The 23,624-nt window shown below is 32.0% G+C and overlaps 2 protein-coding genes across 2 annotated transcripts; one reads left to right on the top strand and one right to left on the bottom strand.

The window, feature by feature from the left end:
* Positions 1 to 45: 45 nt before the first annotated feature.
* On the top strand, positions 46 to 2,748 carry LOC140040914 (glucose-6-phosphatase 3-like). Its single transcript, XM_072087188.1, has 4 exons — positions 46 to 448; positions 843 to 952; positions 1,059 to 1,328; positions 1,727 to 2,748. The coding sequence occupies exons 1-4, from the start codon at positions 231 to 233 to the stop codon at positions 2,206 to 2,208; spliced, it is 1,080 nt and encodes a 359-aa protein (XP_071943289.1). The 5' UTR covers positions 46 to 230; the 3' UTR covers positions 2,209 to 2,748.
* A 545-nt stretch (positions 2,749 to 3,293) lies between these two features.
* Positions 3,294 to 23,314, bottom strand: LOC140040911 (protein LMBR1L-like). The gene is made up of 11 exons (XM_072087183.1): positions 23,058 to 23,314; positions 22,418 to 22,511; positions 16,115 to 16,288; positions 15,115 to 15,218; positions 14,434 to 14,560; positions 13,118 to 13,186; positions 12,258 to 12,440; positions 11,298 to 11,533; positions 10,293 to 10,366; positions 9,349 to 9,506; positions 3,294 to 8,493 (listed from the first exon to the last, which is right to left on the bottom strand). The coding sequence occupies exons 1-11, from the start codon at positions 23,127 to 23,129 to the stop codon at positions 8,222 to 8,224; spliced, it is 1,563 nt and encodes a 520-aa protein (XP_071943284.1). The 5' UTR covers positions 23,130 to 23,314; the 3' UTR covers positions 3,294 to 8,221.
* Positions 23,315 to 23,624: the final 310 nt, after the last annotated feature.

Genomic DNA, 23,624 nt, shown 5'->3' with positions numbered 1-23,624 from the left:
AGGATAGCGCCACCAATAATAATTTTACTTTTTGTTAGACTTCACAATCCAGCAGATCATCTAATGAGTCTAAAGTCGCGCAAAGTGTGCTAGCTCTCTGACCTCGCGTTGGTAGTGGTGGTGACGTGGAAATCCGTTTCCGTCTTCCCACAACCGATAGACTTCTCTCTCTGGGATACTTTCCGGTGCAGTATTTAGGCCTAGCATATTATTTCGTGTTTCGATACATTATGGATGACTTGTGTTCATATGAAATCGACGTAATATACAATTTACAAAACACTCTGGCGAAGCATGATACAGCAATGCTGTATATTTCGCATTTAAGCGACCCTCCGAGCTCGTTTTTGTTTTATTTTCCGATCGTGTTTTCGCTGAACCAGGTCGTTGGCCTGAAAGTTCTCTGGGCCGCTGTAATTTCTGAATGGATGAATGCTATTCTAAAGTTGTAAGACAGTCATTTCATGTTGTTAGATTCTGAGTAATAGGCCTAGAAACATTGCCATAATAATTACTAAGCTTACTCATTGTGAAGAAAAGTTCTTCTGAAATGGTTTTATTTTTGTGTTCTTTTTTAAAAAAATACATTAATTTTCACCAGGCAAAGGGGTCTTACCATACCTCCATGGTCTTACCAAGCCAGGTGGTTTGAAGGGAATTATGCAAATGACCACCATGAAATTTAGCAAGATTTATTGAAGGCCTAGGCTAGGCCTATATCATATATATTAATAATAGGCCTAAGATCTAAAATGTTTAAATTATTGGAACATGTTGAATGATTTATAATATTTAATTCAGTTATGTTTTTTAATGATACTCTTATTAATAATTATGGATAGGTGTCTATTTGGTCAACGTCCATATTGGTGGGTCCAGGAAACAGATGTATATTCAGATGGAGAGCGCCCTCATCTAAAAATATATGAGCAAACTTGTGAAACTGGACCAGGTATAATACAACAAATATTTTTAATTGTATATACATACAAAGTGTAGTGCTTCACACAGATCGTTCTTGCATACCTTTTAGCTCTGACCCGTTTTATATTTTGTAGGTAGTCCATCTGGCCACTGCATGGTAACGATCGCTGTCTGGTTTATCATGATGGCGGCCTTAGCGGCAGATCTAGAGAAAACTGTTACCGCTCAACAGTCGGTGGCGCCAAAACCGGCAAACTTGAAGGAAGAACGCGAAGCAGACAAGAAGATTATAAGTCCAGCTATACCATGGGGATTGTTAGCAGCTGTGGGTTTCACTGTCTCTCTTTCAAGGGTTTTCATAGCAACACACTTTCCTCATCAGACTATCATCGGCCTTGTTGTTGGTACGTTTAGTTACTGTTGCAATCTTAGTATTGTTATTAGTTAGTTTGTTCTAAATTCATTTTGTTTTTATATACAGTATTTAGGCAAATTGCCAAGGATATCCATAAGAAAATTCATTCACTATCCTTCTTAAAGGTGGAAATTCTGTTCACAAGACAAACATATACACAAGATGCTCTACATAAACAATGTCTTATTTGTAATTTGTCAAAAATCCTGACATATGATAGGACTTTGACCCAGGACCCTTGGATTGGTAGCCAAACATCAGAACCACCAAGTCACAACTCTACTAAAACTTGCAACATTATAATGATGCTCAAAGATACTAATGAACATATATATATTAATTTGTGTCTATTTTTAACCAGAACCCAAAATATTTCTTTTATTTTAGGAGTGATTATTGGTATTGCCATAAACAAAATCGATGTGACAAAGTTTGACCTCAAGACTTACACAATGGTCACCATCTTCATCGGTGGTTCAGTTGTAGGCCAGTGTGTATTGATGGAACAGCTTGGGTATGATCCAACATGGTCTATTAAACTAGCCGCCAAATGGTGCCCTAAATCAGAATGGGTGCACCTCGACACAACTGCTTTCTTTGCCATCTCGCGTGATCTTGGTTCGTTATTTTTCGTTGGATTGACGCAATCTTTACTACGACCAAAAGAAACGCTGTCATCACCTGGAAAATTCTTAGCTTTGGTTTTTTCGGTGTCGGTTTGTCAATTAATAGAAATGGTCCCGCTGGATGTTGAAGACTCGACATTGTTTTGTTGTTTGGGAGCTTTGAAATACGGCGCTATTGCTTCATGCGTTATCATAATTAATTCAATCTTAGTGAAGCTATTTATGAAAGATAAAAAGGATTAAAAAATACAAATACAGTAAAACCCATATTAAGGGGACACCATAGGGAACCAATAAAATGTCCCCTGAATAGAGATGTCCTGTTAATAAGGGTTGACCCTAGTGTAACCTATGATCATATCGTCTTAGTATTCAATCTAGAAATCCAGCTATAAATACACTTTATTAAAAAATACAAATACCCAACAAAGTGTCAACCAATTAGAGGTGTCCCATAAATAAGGATTGGTTGTCGTGTTTTAACATATTCACCTTCGTTCGTTTCTCAAGAAAGTGTTTGCTAACACTCTAAATAAGGGTATCCCAAAGTATGGGTTTTCTATAAAATGCATGCAGTAATTGTATTGATTGTGTTTTAATTACTTAAACCTCACAAAACCTGAAATCAAGGTAATTAGCAAGGAGTTTAAAAGCTCTGTTAAGCAATTAAATATAATCCTGAGAATGTAATCAGTACTAAATCATTATACTAAATGCCATTACAAACCAGTTTGCAATTATTATGCCAAATTTAATTTTTTATAATAAAATAAAAGAATTCTATTTTTTGTTTTGCATTTTTATGTATGGTCAGAACTCGTCAATTATACAAAAAACTATACATTGCATTGCATTTAATTTGTATTTGTACAAAAATGATTTATATTATATAGGCAAATTACACATGAATACAAATAACATAACAATAAAAGAAAGAGCAAATGCTACACACTCAACATTTTTCACAATGGTTGGGGTCAAAGTTGCACAGAACACAAATATCCACTAACACTAAGCATGGCCATACTTAGAACCCAAGTGTGGGGTGGGATACACAAACAAACCATATAGTCCAAAAATTGCAGACTATTGAGTGAATACTCAAGTGGAGTTGTGGCTTGGTGGTTATGATGCTTGGTTACCACTCCAAGGGTTCTGGGTTCAAGTCCCGTCACATGTCAGGATTTTTTCAAAGGACCAAATTACAAACTCCACTCCCAAAGACTTGTAATAAGACTTTGTTTATGTAGAGCATCTTGTATATATGTTTGTCTTGTGAACCTCGAGGGTCCCGAATGATCAGCAATAGCTGGATGGATCACCCTCATTAAATATGGTTAAAAAAAAAAATTTTTCAAATACAGTTATAAATAGAATCATCTGAACCTCCGCCAAAACTTCTAAAATAAAGAAAAAAGAAATACATTTGATTTACCTGAAAAATGATCAGAATTGTCAACATTTGTTGAACATGTGTGGTTTTCAGGAAACTTTTATTTCTGTAGTAATTCTGTAGTTTTGTGGTAGTTATTATCTAGTAAGGATGAAAAAAAAAAGATTATGCTTGAAAGGTTATGCCCCGCCCACCACTCACTTGTCACATCATATAATAAACATTTATTTCCTTCAAAAGCAGAAAAGATAAAAACAAAAACAATGAAACATAATCAGGTTTAATAAAGAAAATGTAGCGCACAAATAAATAATTTCATCGGAGCATCATAAAAGAAAGTCAAAATTTCTATTTCAAAATATTTCTGTATAATAAAAAACAGAAAGCAAAAGAAGATGGCAACCTCCAAAAGGCAAGCCTGAGTGGGAGGAGCCTCGTCATGACAATATGAAAGATGCATTCATATCAAGTTTAATTTGGGATAATTGAGTTTTATTTTATCATATTGCAAAATCATGAAAATATACAAGTTTTTATACAACGAAAATAACCTTAAAGCTCAGGTACAGGCATGAATTTTAAATATAGTATTTGGTTAACTGTACATAAATCAAATATTTGTAACAGAAATCGAGACGAAAAAACATGAATTTCCCTTAATATAGTCAAATACAAAATTTGGCAAAATTCTTCCATAAAAACCAGGAAGACTTTTTTTCAGTAGTTAGGTACTTAACCTAATGTAATAACATGTCTGGTGACTCCCTAGAAGGTGAAAAAATATGGTGGATATACGGTGGATAATTTTTGCTATAGCATGAAAATAAAAATCTGAAGTTGAATAAAAATATCAGAAATGTAATATTCAAGCTATATTACCTATATTTAGTCATCTGATAACATTTTTTACCACACTGTTTATTTTTCATAGCTTTTTAAAATGCCTCTCTATTTACAAAATTTGTGTACAAAAGAATAGAGATTTTACTGTGTAATTTGAACTATCCCCCCACTGATAAGAAAGTGCTTATTTTCAACAAGCTCGTGTAACACAAATAAAATCCCAAAAATTATGAAACATAGGGGAAACTATAGATCGATAATTATTGGAATGTATGATCAATAGAAATTTTTTGCCCGCACCTGGCCTTTAACTTAACTTTACAAGAACAAAAGTATTTCATTTACATTATAAAATTAAAAACCAACTTAAATATTTCTAATTTGGAATATAATTTGAAATTCTATATAATACAAAATGTAAACAAAAAGTATAAAAATAGGCGGCTTTTTTCATTTAAAAACACAAATTTAGTGCAAAATGCTGCTTGCTATGCTTTCACAAAAAAAGGTGCCTTTAAATACAATGCATATTTCACAGAAGGTGACAACTTTTTTTTTATTCTTATGACAACATTTGTAGAGTTGACAATCTAGAATTTTGGAATTTGGAACAAAAATATAGCAATATAATTGTACTGCAAATTGCTTATTAATAACTTGGAAATAATTGCAGACAAAAAGATTATTATTATTAAGATATTTTTACCATACCAAGTCCAGTCCTTTTTAAGGACAGAAATATCTGTAAAAAGCTTTCCTACAGTACACTTACTTTAGATCCAAATACATAATAGATAACGCTTATGCCCTTAAATAACATTATAGTAGGCCTAGACACTGTAGCCATTCAAATGTTTCACATTTTATAGACCCATAGTTTGACCATTCCGACACCTTACATTACTGTACACAACACATACACTTTATATAATAATAGAAGAACTTATATAATAATAGAACTAGAACTCAGTTGTAAACATAATGTATATGATATAAACAAAATTTACATAATAATATAAACACTAAATAAATATCAACTGAACTGTATTCATAATAAACTTAAACACGAATTATATAAATTTGTAAACAGCAAAAGTATAACTTGATTATGATGATGATAATTAAAAAATGTACATATTTTTATAAATTATAAACTGAAAAACTAATTATATGATTTACATTAAAAACAACTCATTTCAATAATAATAAAAACAGCTACTTTTGGTATATGGTACAAAATTCAATAATTGCAATTTTTTTCATCTGAAAGTACAAAGAACTGTAAATTTCTTTCAGGTTTAATAAACACATTTTTCTATAATGAATTGTTTTTGTAGGGAAAAATCAGAACTAAACCTTAAGCCTCATCTACACGATCAAACTTTGTGATGTGCCCATATATAGACATATCACTACCATATTTGTACACCTTTTTTGTCAAACTAGTTTGATAGTGTAGACAGGACTTTAGTGATAAGATATATAAATCCTTCATATTGGTTGTTTAGTTGCGAGTTCACTAATGATTGGTTACCTTGAATGGAAGACACTAACAAAATATTCATACATTTTCAGAAATAAAGTAAATCAATAAAAAATAAGCATGACAAACATTGTATCGTAAGTAACCAACTTTAAACATATAAAATGACCTAATAATACATACAATCAAATAAACCTGAAATTGTGTTTTTCAATATATTCATACATTTTCAGAAATAAAGTAAATCAATAAAAAATAAGCGTGCAAAAATTGTATTGTAAGTAATATATAGAAGATTATAGATTGTTGTTTGTTGTTGTTGTTAACGTTTTCCGTCTTCCAACATTACGCTTTCCACAATTTTTTTCCATTTTTTCTGTTTATGGCAGGATGGTTTGTTATTGTGTTAGTGTCTACTAGATTATAGATTATAGAAGTTTAAATATCGTGTGCTGCAGTAGAACACCTTCTTGCAGTAACAATACAGTGAACCTCTATTAAAGGGACACTTTCTTGGGTCCCAAAGATGCCTTCAATATGCAATATTATACTGAAATATAATTAACCATAATAATTTTTAACCACAAAATTCTTAATCACACATTCAGAAAATTACTTGAGATCATGTTAAATTGCACTTCTCCCAGTAATTGTATTGAATACTGTAAGTGTGTTACAACCTTTAGTTAGATCAGGGAGATGTAAAATAAATCATCTCCCTGGTTAGATCATGAAGTTCTTATCTCCATGATCAAAAATAAAGAAAAAATAAATAATTTAAAACTTATTGCTTATGAAAGTTGACAAAATAAAAAAAATATTATAATACAGTATAAATTTAAAATCTTAGTTCACACACATATGAACAATTTTGGTCAGTGCTTTGGGTTCATAGGCCCAGGGTGGAGAGCATAGGGGGTGGGGAGAGCATAGGGGGTGGGGAGAGCATAGGGGGTGGGGAGAGCATAGGGGGTGGGGAGAGCATAGGGGGTGGGGAGAGCATAGGGGGTGTGATAGCATAGGGGGTAGGCCCTTGGGGGTTTTGCAAAGGACTCAAATATAGTTATAGAGCCGGCGACCTTAACAGACGACACATGGGTCAGATATGGCTCTGCTATTAATGCATTTTATGTGCCCTACGAAAATTTACTGCTAAAAAAAAAGTCATGTGTTCTCTTAAAACACATGATCTCAGCAGGGATTAGACCCTACCCAGCTATGATGCTCCGACATGAACTTAAGGTGTGAATATATGGCTTTATCTAAAGTGCAGCATAGTTTTACAGTTTAATATCATTACAACCCATTTTACACAGCCTAAAAATACCCTTAATTTACACTTAATGAACAGATAGCAGACCTTACACACTAATACTGTACTTTAATATTATTGATACCTAATGTATGCATTTTATGCGCTAAAAACTAAAACACACATTTTTTACAGTAATCTTAAATACCAGCATAATAACCACATTGTTACTGTTATTTTGTACTCTAAACCTCATTGTCAAAAATCAATACTTATATATTTTTAATTTATTGAAATATTAAATCACATAATTTTGATGTTTTTTGACTTTGGTCAAAATAAAGCATGGCATTAAATATAGTAAATATACTTCAGAACTAATATTTATCTGTTTAACATTGGTGGCAGCATTTAAAATTTTGAAATGTTTAAAGCATTTGTGTAATTTATTTGTTTTTCCATACAGTACATAATAATTGTCAACACATACAATTTTTTCACAAACAGCGTTTCAAAATATTTTGTTTCCAGAATTCTAATTCTTCTTTGCTAAACATGTTTTTGAAGCAAAATATAGCCATGCATCCAAATACAATAATATATTTTTAAAAGCTAATACTATGCTTCCAATTAATGACCCAATTAACAACTAGTTTTAGTCTTTTAATTAGTCATTAATTAGTTTTAAAATATTGCATCTGTATGATACTATCACATTTCTAGCATGTAATATCATGATCATAAACGCCCTACACAAATATTCAGTAACTTTTTTTTTTGACTCGCATGTGACACAAAACAATGACATCATCATGAACCAATGACATCGTTGGAATGATCAAACAGACAAGGTGATTAGAATATTTGGGAAAAGTTTGCATAAAATTACAAACAAACAAATATTTCATTGTTATTATTATCAAAAACAATTTCACCATTCTAGTGATAATACTTAATACATCAATCGCCAGACTATGAAAGCTGCAATCATACCACCATGTGAATCTGTTGTTTGTTTAACATCAAATTCAGTGTGTGAATCAGCCTTTACATTGAGGTTGGAGTTGTTCGCACACATGTGTCCATATTCTCTGGTACCGTGGAAATATTACTGGCCATCTTGACGAGGTCTCAGTCTTTACTGACACATAAGTCAACATTTTCGGAACATGATCAACAAAGCTACTGCAGTAATGCTATTCTCTGCAAACACTTTTGAAAAGAGGTCAGTCACGTAGCTCTTTACACGAGTAAGTGTTGAAGTCAAACTGCAAGCAGGTGTCTTTTATTCACCTTTTGCAACATGCGGTAATCTTCCATTAGACATCAAAAGTCTTGGTGCCTTCGGGATCCAACCAGATGCCCTCGATTTCCGCACTTTGTACATGTACTGAAGAGCCTTCTGGAATATATAACTACGCACAGATGCTGTAAACCGATTCACCAAGCATAATGATGTCCCAACCGCAAACAGAGCATTGTAAACGATAATGAAATAAAAATTATCCAACCAATCAAATTCTCCAAATGCTCCAAGGAGGTCAAAGTTTGTGATTCCTGTAAAGGTCAAATTAAGGTTAAAATGTCAAGTTATTAATTTATTTTCATATAATAATAATAATAATTTAGGCTCTAGTGTGATTGTACCTTCTACACCTTAATGGGACTTTTTAATGACCTTTTTTGGGTTTAAAGTTAAATATTTTCAGTGGCGGATCCAGGATTTTGAAATAGGGGGTGGGGGTCCAGGGCCTAAAAATGGTGCAATGAAGGGCTGAGCCTAATTTGATATAATACCTTTTGCATAATAATTTGTGAAATTTAGGATGCCCGCAAGGGTCCGCCCCTGAACAACATTAAACTGTATCAAAATTGAAAATTACTTGTTTTAAAAGTGCATACGCATTCATAGTGGGAACCAAGCTTTACTTGTTTCCAAGTGCAGACTATAGAGAGCATTCATAGTGGGAACCAAGCTTTACTTGTTTCAAAGTGCAGACTATAGAGAGCATTCATAGTGGGAACCAAGCTTTACTTGTTTCAAAGTGCAGACTATAGAGAGCATTCAAAGTGGGAACCAAGCTTTACTTGTTTCAAAGTGCAGACTATAGAGAGCATTCATAGTGGGAACCAAGCTTTACTTGTTTCAAAGTGCAGACTATAGAGATCATTCATAGTGGGAACCAAGCTTTACTTGTTTCAAAGTGCAGACTATAGAGATCATTCATAGTGGGAACCAAGCTTTACTTGTTTCAAAGTGCAGACTATAGAGATCATTCATAGTGGGAACCAAGCTTTACTTGTTTCAAAGTGCAGACTATAGAGATCATTCATAGTGGGAATCAAGCTTTAGGTGTACTGCACCTTTACTTACAATGTTAACAATTATTATTATGATGACATCACACTTACCAAGACTCCTAGAGACGACAGGAAGAGCAGAACTCAGAATGAGCAATACGATACAATTGGCTATCACTTTGGTCATAGGCGTCTCCTTGTGTTTGGGTACAAGGGAACTTAGCCAAGGAACACTGTAAAATCCTACCACAGAAGCTAACATTAAATATCTGAACATTTTTTGAAGGAAAACAAATAAAAAAATAGCAAAATAGTAGTAGTAGACTGTAGTGGTACTGTAGCTTGGTGGTTAACATGCTTGCTTTCCAATCCTAACATCTAGGATTCAATCTTGACTTAGTTTCAGAGTTGTAACTCATGACCGTTTGACTATTCCACTCCCTAAAGCTCTGTCTCCACTATCAATCAAACTTTATGTGACAAAAAATGTGCCCAGTATATGGACATGATGATGTGAAATCACTACCGTATTTTGGCATATCACTACCATATTTTGGCACATCACTACCCTATTTGGGCACATCACTACCATATCTGGGAATATCACACTTTCTTTGTCAAAATAGTTTGATAGTGTAGACAAAGCTAAGCCTCAAATGAGACTTAGTTTATAAACATGATATAATTTATACATCTTGTAATTGGCTAGTACAAATGGTAACATTTGTCTTTGCGAGTTGTGGCTTGGTGGTTATGATGCTTGGCTACCACTCCAAGGGTCCTTGGTTCAAGTCCCGTCACATGTCAGGATTTTTTCTAAGGACAAAATTACAACTCCACTCCCAAAGACTTTGTTTATGTAGAGCATCTTGTGTATATGTTTGTCTTGTGAACCTTTGAGGGTCCCTAATGATCAGCAATTGCTGGATGAATCACCCTCAATAAATATCGTGTAAAAAAAAAAAAAAAAAAAAAAAAACATTGCAAAATGTTTTAAAATGTATAAATAATCAATTGCTTTTTATAAATTATAATCTTAGTAAAAGGAAGGATACAATATAAGGATAACCTCAAGAAGAGATCCAAATGCTCCCAGCTTGGAGAAGGAAACTTTGCCAAGTCCTGCCTCCTGGAGGAAGAAAAGTATCAAAATTAGATATAAAGTAAACTCTTTTTTTAATTATTTGCAGCAACATTGTGTAATATAAAAACATCATTTTATATGCTGAATCTGTGCAAAATTCAAAAATTATTTATTGTATGGAAATGAAGAATTTGTATGTACAGTATATATATATAGATCTTTAGTAGATATAATTTGCATTATCATAAATTTGTCTGAAGCTTAAAGATGTATTGTCCCCCTGAAACAATTATTTTTTAAATTTTTTGTTGTTGAATATGCAATTTTATTTTCACATAATAGTTATCCACTTGACCAAAAATTGAATTTTAAAAAATTTCAAAATTATAAATTATTTATTGTATGGAAATAAAGAATTTGTTTAATGTATACAGTATCTTTGGTAGATATAATTTGCATTTTCAATAAATTTGTCTGAAGCTTAAAGATGTATTGTCCCCCTGAAACAATTATTTTTTAAATTTTTTGTTGTTGAATATGCAATTTTATTTTCACATAATAGTTATCCACTTGACCAAAAATTGAATTTTAAAAAATTTCAAAATTATAAATTGTATGGAAATAAAGAATTTGTTTAATGTATACAGTATCTTTGGTATATATTATTTGCATTTTCAATAAATTCATCAGAAGCTTAAAGATGTATTGTTCCCCCTGAAAAATAGTTATCCACTTTGAAAAAAAAAATGTATTTAAAAATAGTCAAATTGGCTGGCAGCCAATGGGGTTTTGGTTGAATTTGACCATTTATTTTGTCATTTTATATGAGAAAACATTATTTGTTTTTTTTTGTTACGGAAGTGATTAACTTAATTAAAACTACAAAATAACCTATTCAAAGTCTGATTTAATTAATCTTCATTTTTCATGTTTTTGGGGGACAATAGATCTTTAATAAATTATTAGCTAAACTTACACGGATGTTGACTGGCAGCGTGTCAAGACCGAATACCATAAGGAAGACGTTCCAACAAACCATTGATAAGGAAATCAACGTTAAACCAAACAACAAGATCCACAACAATGGGTAACCTAAGTTACGCTGCCATGCTGATGATTGTACCCGTCTCTCCAGGTTCTTTCGTTGTCGATTCACTACATATAGTCTTTCCTGCAACTCTTCATGATTCATGTTGATTGCATAATTTCCAACTATTTGTTTGAAATGAAAAATATCATCAATTGTTTATTTTTATTTATTTAACCTTATTTATAGAGGGTGACTCTAAACAGTGTATGTTAACAATGAAGGGGCCCTCTTGATCAGTTATGATAAGTGTCTGTATGCAACAGTAACCCCCTACTTATCTCGAAAGATGTACTAGGTTCTTTAAAGTGCAGAAGAGCCAGATATGTACACTGGTTTATAGTCCTTATCCCACCAGAAGACTCGTTCTACCAACAGAGCCATGGAATTAGAAGATTTTTTTGGTCTGAATAGACAAATGTAAATTAAAAAGGTTTACAGTTTAGTGAAAAATATTACAAAACACCACAACAAATAAATATTTACAAATCAGGTACAATCCAATAAAATACCAAACAAGCCACCAAATAAAACAAGACTATGATGTGTTTACATAAAACAATTAAAAAGTTAAACATTTAAAACGATGATAATATAAGTGATACTGTTTATAAATACAGATGATTGAAAATGAGGTTTAGATGAAAAATAGTGAAAACAATAAAATTCAGGTAAAATTAAAATTAAGACAGTCATAACATGTTATGTTCCAAAATGCGTATGGTTTAAATAATTATAAAACTTTTTGTGAGGTTAAAAAAAAAAAATTAAAAATATTTTATTTATATGAATTAATACAGTAAATGGTGGTGATTATTTGTGAGGTTAAAAAAAAACATGTGTTATTACATTCCGTGCAAATGTTTCCATCAGATGTTGAGGGCGCTTGACTACCTTTAAGCTTCCGTTGTAAGTCCTCTTCTTCAAATTGGGCAGTGTAAAGTTTCTCTTTGACATCCTCAATAAAAAACGGTTTTACTACTAAGGCTCCTATCACTGAAAACATCCTTGTAAATCCTAAAGGGGCTGAAACTATTCAAAAATAAAATGAGGAACATTATGTGTTGTTATACTGATTTTCAAGTTGTAAAAGGAAAAGGCGAGTCTATTCTGAACGTAGGGGAATGAGCTGTTAGGAGCTCATTGTACTAAGCCTCGGAATTATGTGATATGGTGGCCTGTTCCTTTCCACGCCGCCTTATCCTCCCTAGTATTTTCAACTAGGTACTCATTTACAGCTGAGTGGGCTAGGAGTTGTCGAGAATTTAACCCGGGTCTATCTGTATGAAAGTTGAGTGTCCTAACCATTCGGCTACCCAACTCCTTTTTCAATTCCAAATTAATTTATTAAATTTTTTTATTTTCACACCACTAACACTTACCAGCAAGCACACAATTACACCAATTACAGGATGAGAAACACATGCTTTCTAAACCAAAGTCTCATGTGTGTGAGGCAAGGTAGATTAACACTGCCTTGGCTATTAGTGTCAGATGAAGACTCGAGGATTTGAACCAATGACCCTGGGATAAGTAAGTGTGTGATTCCACAGTGTTTGGTCATTTTATCAACCATTCAAACATATTGTGTGTTTATAATCAAAGCTGAAACGTTTTCCAGACTTGAGGGTGACCGCTTACTCAGGTTCAACTCAAGTTATTTGCAAAAATGTAATTTTGATGTTAAAGTTGAAGAACTACCAACCTACCAAGTAGCATCAGTACGCCTAATATTGATATGCATGAGTAAAGGAAAGGAAGATAGTAGTTCCAAACACCTGTAAAAATAAATGTACATAAAATGAATGAATGTCCTATCTTTGCATTAAAATTTGTGAAATTAGAGGGGGCTGGGCCGACTTGGCCCTCATTGAATCCACCCCAGACTATTATTTCCTACTAGATTATTAAAATCATGAGACAATACTTAACTCATTGTAATGCATAATAAACAATTGTGAATAATTAAAAACAGTGAACAGTATAAATTAATAACTGAATGATCAGTATAGTAATAGTATGCAAACCAGTGGAAATTCGTAATTTAACAATTATTATAAACTTCTTAAAATAGGAATTTTTAAAAACACTAAAGTCAGGTAATCAAATATATGTGACATTTTAATCTAATCAATCAAGTTAACAATAGGAGTATAAAGGAAACATGACATTGTAAAAGACAATTAATATAAAACTGACAGGTTCTGAAGGTCATTTATAAAACAAATTTAACTTAAATATCTCCATATGTCAACCAACCATACAGAATAAACATTTGGTAATGTGTAGTTTATTACATAAGATAAAAATGAAAGTATTGTTCATTGTTCAAATTATTGCAGCGATTTCAGCAATTTGTCTACTAATAATGAATTATAATCATTTCCACGTTTCTGACTGGAAATTGTCACACAGACCAAAGACAATTTTACATAAAATAAAATCATATCAAGTCTAATGAGCAGCCTTAATATCTGTCTATACTATCAAACTAGTGCAATGTGCCCAAATATGTTAGTGATATGACATCATCATGTCCATATATGGGCACATCACATTTTCTTGTCACATAAAGTTTGATAGTGTAAACAGAGCTTTACTTACAGTGCATTGGGAGCCTGCTCATGTGCACTACAGTATATGAATTAATATTATTTATTAATATTTTGGGCCAATGGAATAAATATTTTAATAGCTAGGCTGAAGATTGGAAACCAACTCTATGAATAATGAAATGACATGAAAAACAGATGGAAAATACTGATACTCTAAAAAGTATATATGACATGAATATTATTTTATTAAAATATCATTTAGATGGGGGACAACATATTAATAATAATATATAACTATGAATCTTGGTCTCCTATGGGATCTAGTTTATGTCACAACTGCCTTTCCAAAAATTTCCAAAAGGACAAAGATACTGTACAATAAATTTTCAAAAGTGTTGAAGTAAGAGAAATTTGCATTGAAATTTGTATGAAGTTGTTCTTGAAAAAATGAATATTTTAAGTTAACTCACTTGTAAAAGATTCCCTGCTTTTTTCATTTCCATCAAAAAGTGCAGTGGCTATCCAGACAAGCCCAAAAACCAATAGGGCTAATAGAAACAGCATTATGAGTGTCTCATACAGGCGGGAGATGATGCCCTATAGAAGGTGACAAAAAAACTATTAACATTTCTATCAACAATTATACTTGTTCACAAAGGGTAGGTTTCTGCTGCATGGTGCCGAATAAACAGTTTATTTTCAAAGTAGATTTAAAATATAATTTTTATATCGACTGCATTTCTGCTCAATTTTTCTCCTGCTTAAATCAGTGGGTGATTGTTGACAGAAATCATTAGCATTACCCAAAATGCAATGGGCTCTGGCGGTCAATTCAAACGTTACTGCAATGTAGTTGACATAAGGTGAATGAATAATCGTTATTTTGTTTTTTTATGCAGCAGAAACAGGACCAAAGCATTATGTCCTTTTCAAATGTATAATATCTGAAGAACAGTTGTTATGAATAATAATATGTATTGTAATGAACTTTCCAAAAACCCAGACATTTCGTAATCCAAAAGGTCTCAATTTTGTACCTATTTTAAACACTATACTGTACGTATACAGAAATTTTCGGCAAATGCTTTTTAGGTGTTGAGCCCAGCTATTTTTGGAGAATTGACTGTTGATTTAAGAAATAATAGCTATACCTTTTTTGATCCAGAAAATCCTTCAGACTCAGTGAATAAATAAGCAAATGGAATCAACACAAATAAGGCAAAGTTGGAAAATAAGAATATTAAATTCCAAAGCCCTGAAAATAATAAGTAAAAGGACATAAATAATTATTATAATTATTTCTCGCTGTTTATATAAAGAAACATTTAATTATTGCCTTTAATTAATTATAATCATTGGTTTTGGATTAAAACAGAATAATACAGGAACTACTGTACACATTTTTAGATGAACATCCAAATGTTTTTTGTCAAACTAGTTTGACAAAAAAAGTGTGAATGTGTCCAAGTATGGTAGTGATAATGATATGCCCAAATTTAGCAGTGATATGATATCATCATGTCCATATATGGGCAACATCACATTTTTTTGTCACATAAGGTTTGTCAGTGTAGAAATAGCTTTCTACCGGTTAGAAAAGTCTTTTCTATATCAATTGAAAAATAAAAAAAGCTTTTCAATAAATACTGCATAATTTTTTAAACCCATATTTTTATTAGGCAACACATGAAATTGCAAATATCTCTAATTCCAACTCAGAGTCATCTGTTTAAAATGTCATTTCTCTCATAAAATTAATTACTAATACTCCTACTATCCGTAATAATTAGCCTTGAATTTTAATTATGCTTTTACTGCATGACATACTGTTTGTATGTAAATCAGATTTGAATAAATGCAATATACAGTTATCTTATAATATTTCACATTATTTTGAATTGTTACACTGCAGTAGTATGTATTACCCATCCATATGAAGCCAGACAGAAATGTAAGGGAAATCTATACCAACCTAAAGCAAATACTACAGCTGTTTTTATGCTTTTTACTATATGTTTATGTTGATGAATTAAAGAAACTTTATGATAAAGAATTCATTGTAATTGTATACAAAAGAAAAACAATCTCTAAAACATCTATCTTCTCTGGAACCTATGAAAGTATATAACTATCAAATCTTATCTTACTTACCGTGAACTAAAGCATCATTGAGCCATCGCATGTAATAGCTGTTAGGGTATCGAAGCAGTACCTCATTGCTAGCAATTGTAAATGGTAGCAAAAGGACTGCGCCACATGACACTGCTAAAGTGAACACACAAATCCAAAGCGAGATTTTGTATACCATGGCATCCTCTACATCATCTGAAAGAATCAATATTGTCAAAGTTGTTTTTACTAGTTGTGTTTATACTGACACAATTTCATATTTAACTACAAAATAAAAGTTATGCTTTCGTATTGTACACGGTCCATAGGTCTGAACAGGCCCTTAGAGTGTTAAGATGTTTGCCTTCCAATCCCAAGGTTCATGGTTGAACAATCCTGACCTACTGTCTGTAGTGTCATAGTTTCTGTTAAGTCTCCACTCTCTCAATGAATGCGACAAAAAATTTAAATCTTTCTCAAATGACACTTAAAGGAGTGATGTGCCCAATTATGGTAGTGATATGACATCATCATCCATATGTGCACATCACATATTTTTTGTCACATAAAGTTTAGTAGTATAAACAGAGTTTGACATTTGCTCTCTCAAGGGCTCCAAAATTATCCGGTTTTAATTATTTTATAAACAGAATTTGTGGTTAAGTGTCATTTATATCTTATTTATGTTGGGATTCTGTAAAATTAGCACCTGGTTTGGTTTGAATCTGATGTTAACACGTTATCCAAAAGCTAGGCCTAGGCCACAAACCGGAAGCTACTAGCCAGGCAGTGTTCACTCTAGTGACTAGCTGAGTGAGGTGAGCAAGAGTACACGTGGGAATAGGCTATACAACAAACAAGGATGCCTAGACCTAAGACCGTTAAAGGAAAAGGGAAAGAGGATGAGGTGTTAATAGTTGGAGATGAAGACTCGGCAGATGATATTCCAACAGATGCAGTTTTGAAACAACTATCTGATATAAAAGACCAAGTCAAGTTTATACCCAGTCTCTTAGAAAATATGAGGGAAATCAAATCGTCCATGGAATTCTTTAACAAACTAATTGAAGAAAACTGTGTTAAGATGAAAAGCATTGAGCAAGAAAATAAACAACTGAAAGAAGATAACGAAGATCTTACGAGAAGAGTGGAGAAATTAGAGAAAGAGCAGGATGAACAGAATCAGTATAGCAGACGAGAGAATATTGAAATAAGAGGTATATCACAAATTGCAAATGAAAATACTGAAGATATTGCACTGAAAGTTCTAAAGGAAATCGACAGTTAGTATAAAAAAAGAGGACATCGAGGCGTCACATAGGATTGGTAATCGAGATAGAACAGACAGACCAATAATTGTCAAATTTTGCAGCAGAAAGAAGCGTGATCAAGTATATAATGACAGGAAAAAGATTAGGAATACAACTACTGATATGCTTGGATAGACAGGTAAAAACCACATATATGTTAATGAAAACTTAACTCAAAAGAAACGTAGTCTTATGGGAAAAATAAACGATATAAGGAAGACAAAGAACTATAAGTATTTGTGGACATACAATGGGCGCATCTATGTACGCAAACAACAGGGTTCAATGTTGATTGTTATTAATAGTGAAGATGATATTGGTAAAATTGTATAATAATGCTAATAGTTTTTCTGTACTTAAATATTTATTTATATGGTTTTAATGGCTAACCAAAATCTAGATTATCAATTACATCTGTAAGACATATTCGTCATCTGAATTTTGTAATTTTTTTGATAATAAATCTCAATCAGTGTTTTCAGTATCTCACATTAATATTAGATCGCTTAACAAGAACTTTGAAGAATTTAAATTATTTTATGAGGAATTGGTTCAAAGTAAATTTAAAATTATAGCCTTGTCGGAAGTGTGGCAAGTTACAAACAAGGATTTGTTTAAAATGAATAATTACTCGTTGGAAACTAAATGTCGTATTAATCAAAGAGGAGGTGGAGTAGGAGCGTACATACATGATTCAATTAATTATACGGCTATTGATTATAATGTACATCATTCTGAGTCTTTATGGCTGGAAATAGATGTTGGTCAAAATAAATCCCTCATAGTTGGAGTTTTATATAGGCAACCAAATACAAACGTTGAGGAATTTATTGAAAGCCTAGAATTGTCACTTGCAAATATTAAACAACAAGGTACTGAATGCATATTAATTGGGGATTTTGATATTAATGCAAGTAATTTAAATGCTGCAGATGCTTTAAGTCTAAAAAATAGCTTGTCTTGCTTAAACTTTATACAACTTATTAATGTATATACACGAATAACCAGTAGTTCAAGAACAACAATTGATCATGTATATACAAATATCCATTCTAGATTTTTAACTTCAGGAACCATAGAATTAGATATATCAGACCATTTGGCTACTTTTTGTATGTTAGAGAACTTTAATGACTACTTCCAACAGACTGATCAAATCAAATTTAGAAAATTTTCCAAGTTTAAAATCCAACACTTCCAACATGATCTTATGAGTGTAAATTGGTCTGAAGTATTTGATAGTCAAGAGGTAAATTCTGCTTACACAGAGTTTAAAAGGTTATTTCTAGAAGTTTGTAATAAACATGCACCATTAGTTTTAAAAACTGTTAACCCAAGAAAGAAACTAAAGAAACCATGGATTAATTCTAGTATAAAAAAATCAATTAAGCATAAACATAGGTTATTTTCAAAGGTAATAAAAAGTAATTACAATGTAGATATGTTAGCAAAGTATAAACGATATCGAAATTGTCTTACAAACACCTTAAGAACAGCAAAACAGAAATATTACTCAGATCAATTTGAAGAAAAGTGTGGTAATACAAATAAAATATGGGAAATTATTAATGATATTTTAGGAAGAGGTAAGAAAAAAATGAAATTACCTAATAAATTAGAAATTAAATCATGTGATGGCAATGTTAATATAGAAACTAATCAAACAGCAATAATTAATGGTTTTAATGATTATTTTGTTTCAATTGGAAAAAATCTTGCAGAAGAATGTATTGATAACACAAATGTAAATCATAATATATATTTATCAACTGTACCCCAGAATTCATTATTTTTCAATTATGTTGTTGATGAAGAAGTAAATGATATCTTAAAGGGTTTAGATAAGAATAAAGCTGTAGGCTTGGACCAAATTAATCCTAAATTAATTATATATGCAGCAGATTATATATCTAGACCCTTTACGTATATAATTAATTTGTCACTATCTACAGGGATCTTCCCTGATGACTTAAAAAAAGCAAAGGTATTTCCATTATTTAAAAAGGGTCTGCCATCAGATCCAGGGAATTACAGACCAATATCTGTATTGCCACAATTTAGTAAAGTATTTGAGAAAATTATAAATAAGCAACTTTTATGTTATTTAAGTAAATTTGATTTATTATATCATCAACAGTATGGATTTAGAGAAGGGTACAGCACAAAACTTGCTATTATTGAGTTAGTACAAAATTTGTCTGAGAAATTAGATAAGGGAAACATAGTTGTTGGAATATTTTTAGATCTAAAGAAAGCATTCGATACAGTCAATCATCAAATACTACTGGATAAGTTAAGTGCATATGGGATAAGAGGGTTGCCATTAGCTTTATTTAAAAATTATTTATATAATAGGAAGCAATGTATCAGTGTAAATGGAATAGAGTCTAATGAGAATTCAATAACTTGTGGAGTACCACAAGGGTCGGTCTTAGGACCTACATTGTTTCTTATTTATGTAAATGATATTGTAAACTCTTCTGACTTTTTTGATACACGATTATTTGCAGATGATACTAGTTTATTTTGTTCTTTTAATCCACATGAAATTGTTGACCTAACAAATGTAAATGAGCAGTTGAAACATATAGTAGATTGGTGTGATGTTAATAAGTTGACAATTAATTCTAAAAAGACAAATTATATTATATTTCGTAATCGGCATACAATAATTGAAGTAAAGGGGGATATACATAAAGGAATCAAAATTAGATGAAGTTGAAGCTACAACTTACATTGGGGTAGATATAGATAATAGACTTACATGGAAAGTGCATTCTAATAAGGTTAATAAAATTATTAGTTCTAAGGCTGGTTTATTGTACAAACTTAAATATGTTGTACCCCAATCAATTTTGGTGCTTTTATATAATTGTTTTATTTTGCCTCATATTTCATTTGCATTAGAAGCTTGGGGTAACACTTATAAAACTCATTTAAAACCAGTATATTTAACACAAAAACGTATTATACGCACATTGACTCATTCTGATAGACTAGCACCAACATCATTATTATTCAAAGAACTTAAAATTTTAAATATTTATCAGCAGCATCAGTATTTAATTACTTTATTTGTTCATGATAGTTTACATGGTAAATTTCCAGATACAACTCCTAAATATTTTTTGTATATTAATTTTCGTTATTCATCAAGGTCTCAGACTAGAGAAAAGTTGTATGTACCAAAATATAGAACAAACATAGGACAACATTCCATCAAGTATTCTGGTGCAAAGCTCTGGAATGAAATCCCGGATGATTTAAGGTTTCTAACAAAAAGCAAATTCAAAAAAGAAATGAAAACATACTATTTGTTTGTATAGTGATATTTATTTATTTTATAAGAGAATTATATTGTATATATTTGAGAGAAAGTGTATTTAAAAAAAAAAAAAAAAAAAATGTTTATGTATATTAATTTTATTTTAGACAAGTAGCCCTAATTTATTTATATAACTATTTATATTTCAATGTTTAGGGGCTGAACTTGATTAGTTTTAACTATTTTTTAGCCCTTCCCTTGATATAATTATTATTATTTGTATATTACAATGTTTATAATTTATATTTATGGGTAAATAAAGAAAGAAAGAAAGAAAGATAATGCTATCCAACCATCCTGTAAATTAGAGAATTACACTACAGTTTTTGCTGTTGGATGAGTATGAAGAAAACAAAATAGGGGCCTTTTGTTTCAAATTTAAATTCCATGGAAAATTACCCATAATTAATACAGATGGGTATACATACTTAAAGTCACAAATTTAGAGTGTACTGATTCTATTAGTATTTAGTACTCCGACAATTACACATTGGTGGTACTGTAGCATCTAACCAACAACGCATCAAACTAAACAGTTTACACTTGAAATCAAAATAGCTGTTGATTAATTATGTTATTAAATTATTAATAAAAAAGGAACTCTAAATTCTGTATCAATGCGACCAGTAAAAATGTAAAACTTGCCTAAGGCTAGACCATTTAAATCGTCTGTATTTTTTATTCAGTCAAGTGCCCAAACTAATGGATTGGCAGTAATTTATTGCTTTCACATACAAAACATTTACACAGAAAACCTATTAATTTGCATTAATAAAAAAAAGTTATTTCTCTGTATGTTTTGTTTACATTTGATAATTACAATATACAGTACATAAAATGAACTGAAACAACAAAAGGTAGTTGGGTTCTTCCTATAGTTATTCTTAACAATTATGTATTGAATGTTTGTATGTGATACAAGTTTACAGTTGATGTCAAATAAATGATATAAAGTTAATATTTAATCTGTCCATAAGAAAATCAACGATGTGATTTCGATATGATATTTGACCCCTGACACTGCTGCTAGATGTATTATCCAATTGTCCTTTTCTCTCTCTCTTTTTCCCCCATGTTTTTGGGGCAATACATCTTTTATAAACTAAAAAATAAATTGCGTCCCTCAACATGTGCATACAGTTAACTCATATGTCTTCCTAGATATTTTTAAATATTTAAAAATCTTTATCATTATGCACTTGTCAATTGTATGACCAACTATACGACCCCCGGGAGAGGTGCGTCATTTGTCCGATGTGCGTCATACTTTTAAATACCATGACGCACCCGTGCGTCAAAAAGGTGACTTACCTTTAGGTGACCATGACGCACCCATTTTGACGCACTCTGACCATGTTGTTTATGATATGGTGGGTGGTAAAGTGACGGACATTGACACACCTTGTTTATTGATGTGACGTACCATCTAGGTTTTTTGACGCACCCCTGCGTCAGTAATTATTTGTAAATGACGCACCTCTCCCGGGGGTCGTATAGTGGGTCATACAATTGACAAGTGCATCATTGGTAGATTGTATTTTAATTTAATAAATTCTCTTGTTTGAATGCAAAAAATGTAGCACAAACGAGACTGTAAAGTGTAAGAAACTATTATTTACGATATTTGTCAAGAAATGGAACAGAGATAGGCAGCAACCTTTTTGAGCTGTATGAGCTGAGCTGTAATGAACTTTTTTTCTAAATACTCACATGAGAAATAATCCTCCTTATCTGGGCGTCGCTTGAATTTATAAATGATTGCATATGACACCATATATAGGAATGCAAAGAATAGGAAATCAATCTAAAAAAAAAGAGAAACACATTGTAGAGGCATAGAAACTAATTGTGTTTTTTTAACATTTATTTGCATAAATAATGTGCATGCGTGAGCTTTTTATAATTTTAAAACAACTTGTTGTAGCTAGGCTCTAGTAGCCCCTCTCTAACCTATAAAATAAACTATTAATTAAGTACTGTATTATTAATATTATAACAACAGTAGGCTAGCTAGGCCTAGATAATACTAGGCCTAGGCCTAGGCTTATTTATTATAATTATTGATTATTTATTAATTAGGGGAAGCATCATGTTACTTTCCTTCATCATAATCAAATCATTAAGCTTTAATGTCTAGTTACATAAACTATCACTGACTGTATACTGGGCTATCTAAGGGCATAAGACTAGTTGACTGCCAGGCAGGCTCCAACCTGCCTGCTTCTCCGGTCTCCACTCTAGGCTTAAGCCTTGGCCTAGCTAGGAGGCGGATGGCCTACTCCCCTTTTTTTGAGTGAGGCTAACTTATACTACTAGGCCTAGGGCCTAGGCTAGCGAGCTCGTGTCTTACCAAGTTCTCTCGGACAGCATCGTGGAAAACCTGTTCACTTGGGTTCCAATCTCGTTCTTCTACACCCGCCATTCTGTTGGCAACCTAGCCTAAGTTTGGTTTTTCATTAAAATGACGGTTCTATTAGGTACAGCACACATTATTAACATTTTCTAGCTGAATGTATTTCACAACTTGACAGATTTTTTTGGAACGATTTTGAAATGTAAATAAATATCTGACCCTTGACACTGCTAGACGTATTATCCATTCGTTCTTTTCTCTCTCCTCAACCATCTCGACCGCATTATTTTTTTTCACGCTGCTGCTCTAGCCCGCTATGTCCCATTAGGACTACTCAATCAGAAGCTAAAGCAAGCAGCAGTTATAGTTCTAAGGACAGACAGTTTTGTGAAAATGGAAACTCCACTATGATTTATTGATTCTTCCAGCTGCTACAGTAGACCCAAAAAACGTCTGGGAAAGAGTCTATTAGGACATGTCATGCTAAAATTACAAATCCCTAAGCATTTCTGTCAGATATTCATTGAATTATTATCGAAACAGTCCATTAAAGTTTGTGTTTGT

The sequence above is a fragment of the Antedon mediterranea genome, chromosome 2 (genome assembly GCF_964355755.1).
Source record: "Antedon mediterranea chromosome 2, ecAntMedi1.1, whole genome shotgun sequence".
NCBI lineage: Eukaryota > Metazoa > Echinodermata > Crinoidea > Comatulida > Antedonidae > Antedon > Antedon mediterranea.
This window is presented reverse-complemented; position numbering and strand designations above follow the sequence as displayed.

What these genes read in the sequence shown, in the direction of transcription:
- LOC140040914 (XM_072087188.1), top strand. Translation starts at nt 231, where the DNA reads ATGGATGACTTGTGTTCATATGAAATCGACGTAATATACAATTTACAA. An exon ending in ATGAATGCTATTCTAAAGTT is followed by an intron (nt 449 to 842) that starts GTAAGACAGTCA and finishes AATTATGGATAG; the next exon opens with GTGTCTATTTGGTCAACGTC. An exon ending in TATCATCGGCCTTGTTGTTG is followed by an intron (nt 1,329 to 1,726) that starts GTACGTTTAGTT and finishes CTTTTATTTTAG; the next exon opens with GAGTGATTATTGGTATTGCC.
- LOC140040911 (XM_072087183.1), bottom strand. Translation starts at nt 23,129, where the DNA reads ATGGCGGGTGTAGAAGAACGAGATTGGAACCCAAGTGAACAGGTTTTC. An exon ending in CAATGATGCTTTAGTTCACG is followed by an intron (nt 15,219 to 16,114) that starts GTAAGTAAGATA and finishes TATTATTTTCAG; the next exon opens with GGCTTTGGAATTTAATATTC. An exon ending in AGGCGTACTGATGCTACTTG is followed by an intron (nt 12,441 to 13,117) that starts GTAGGTTGGTAG and finishes ATTTTTGAATAG; the next exon opens with TTTCAGCCCCTTTAGGATTT.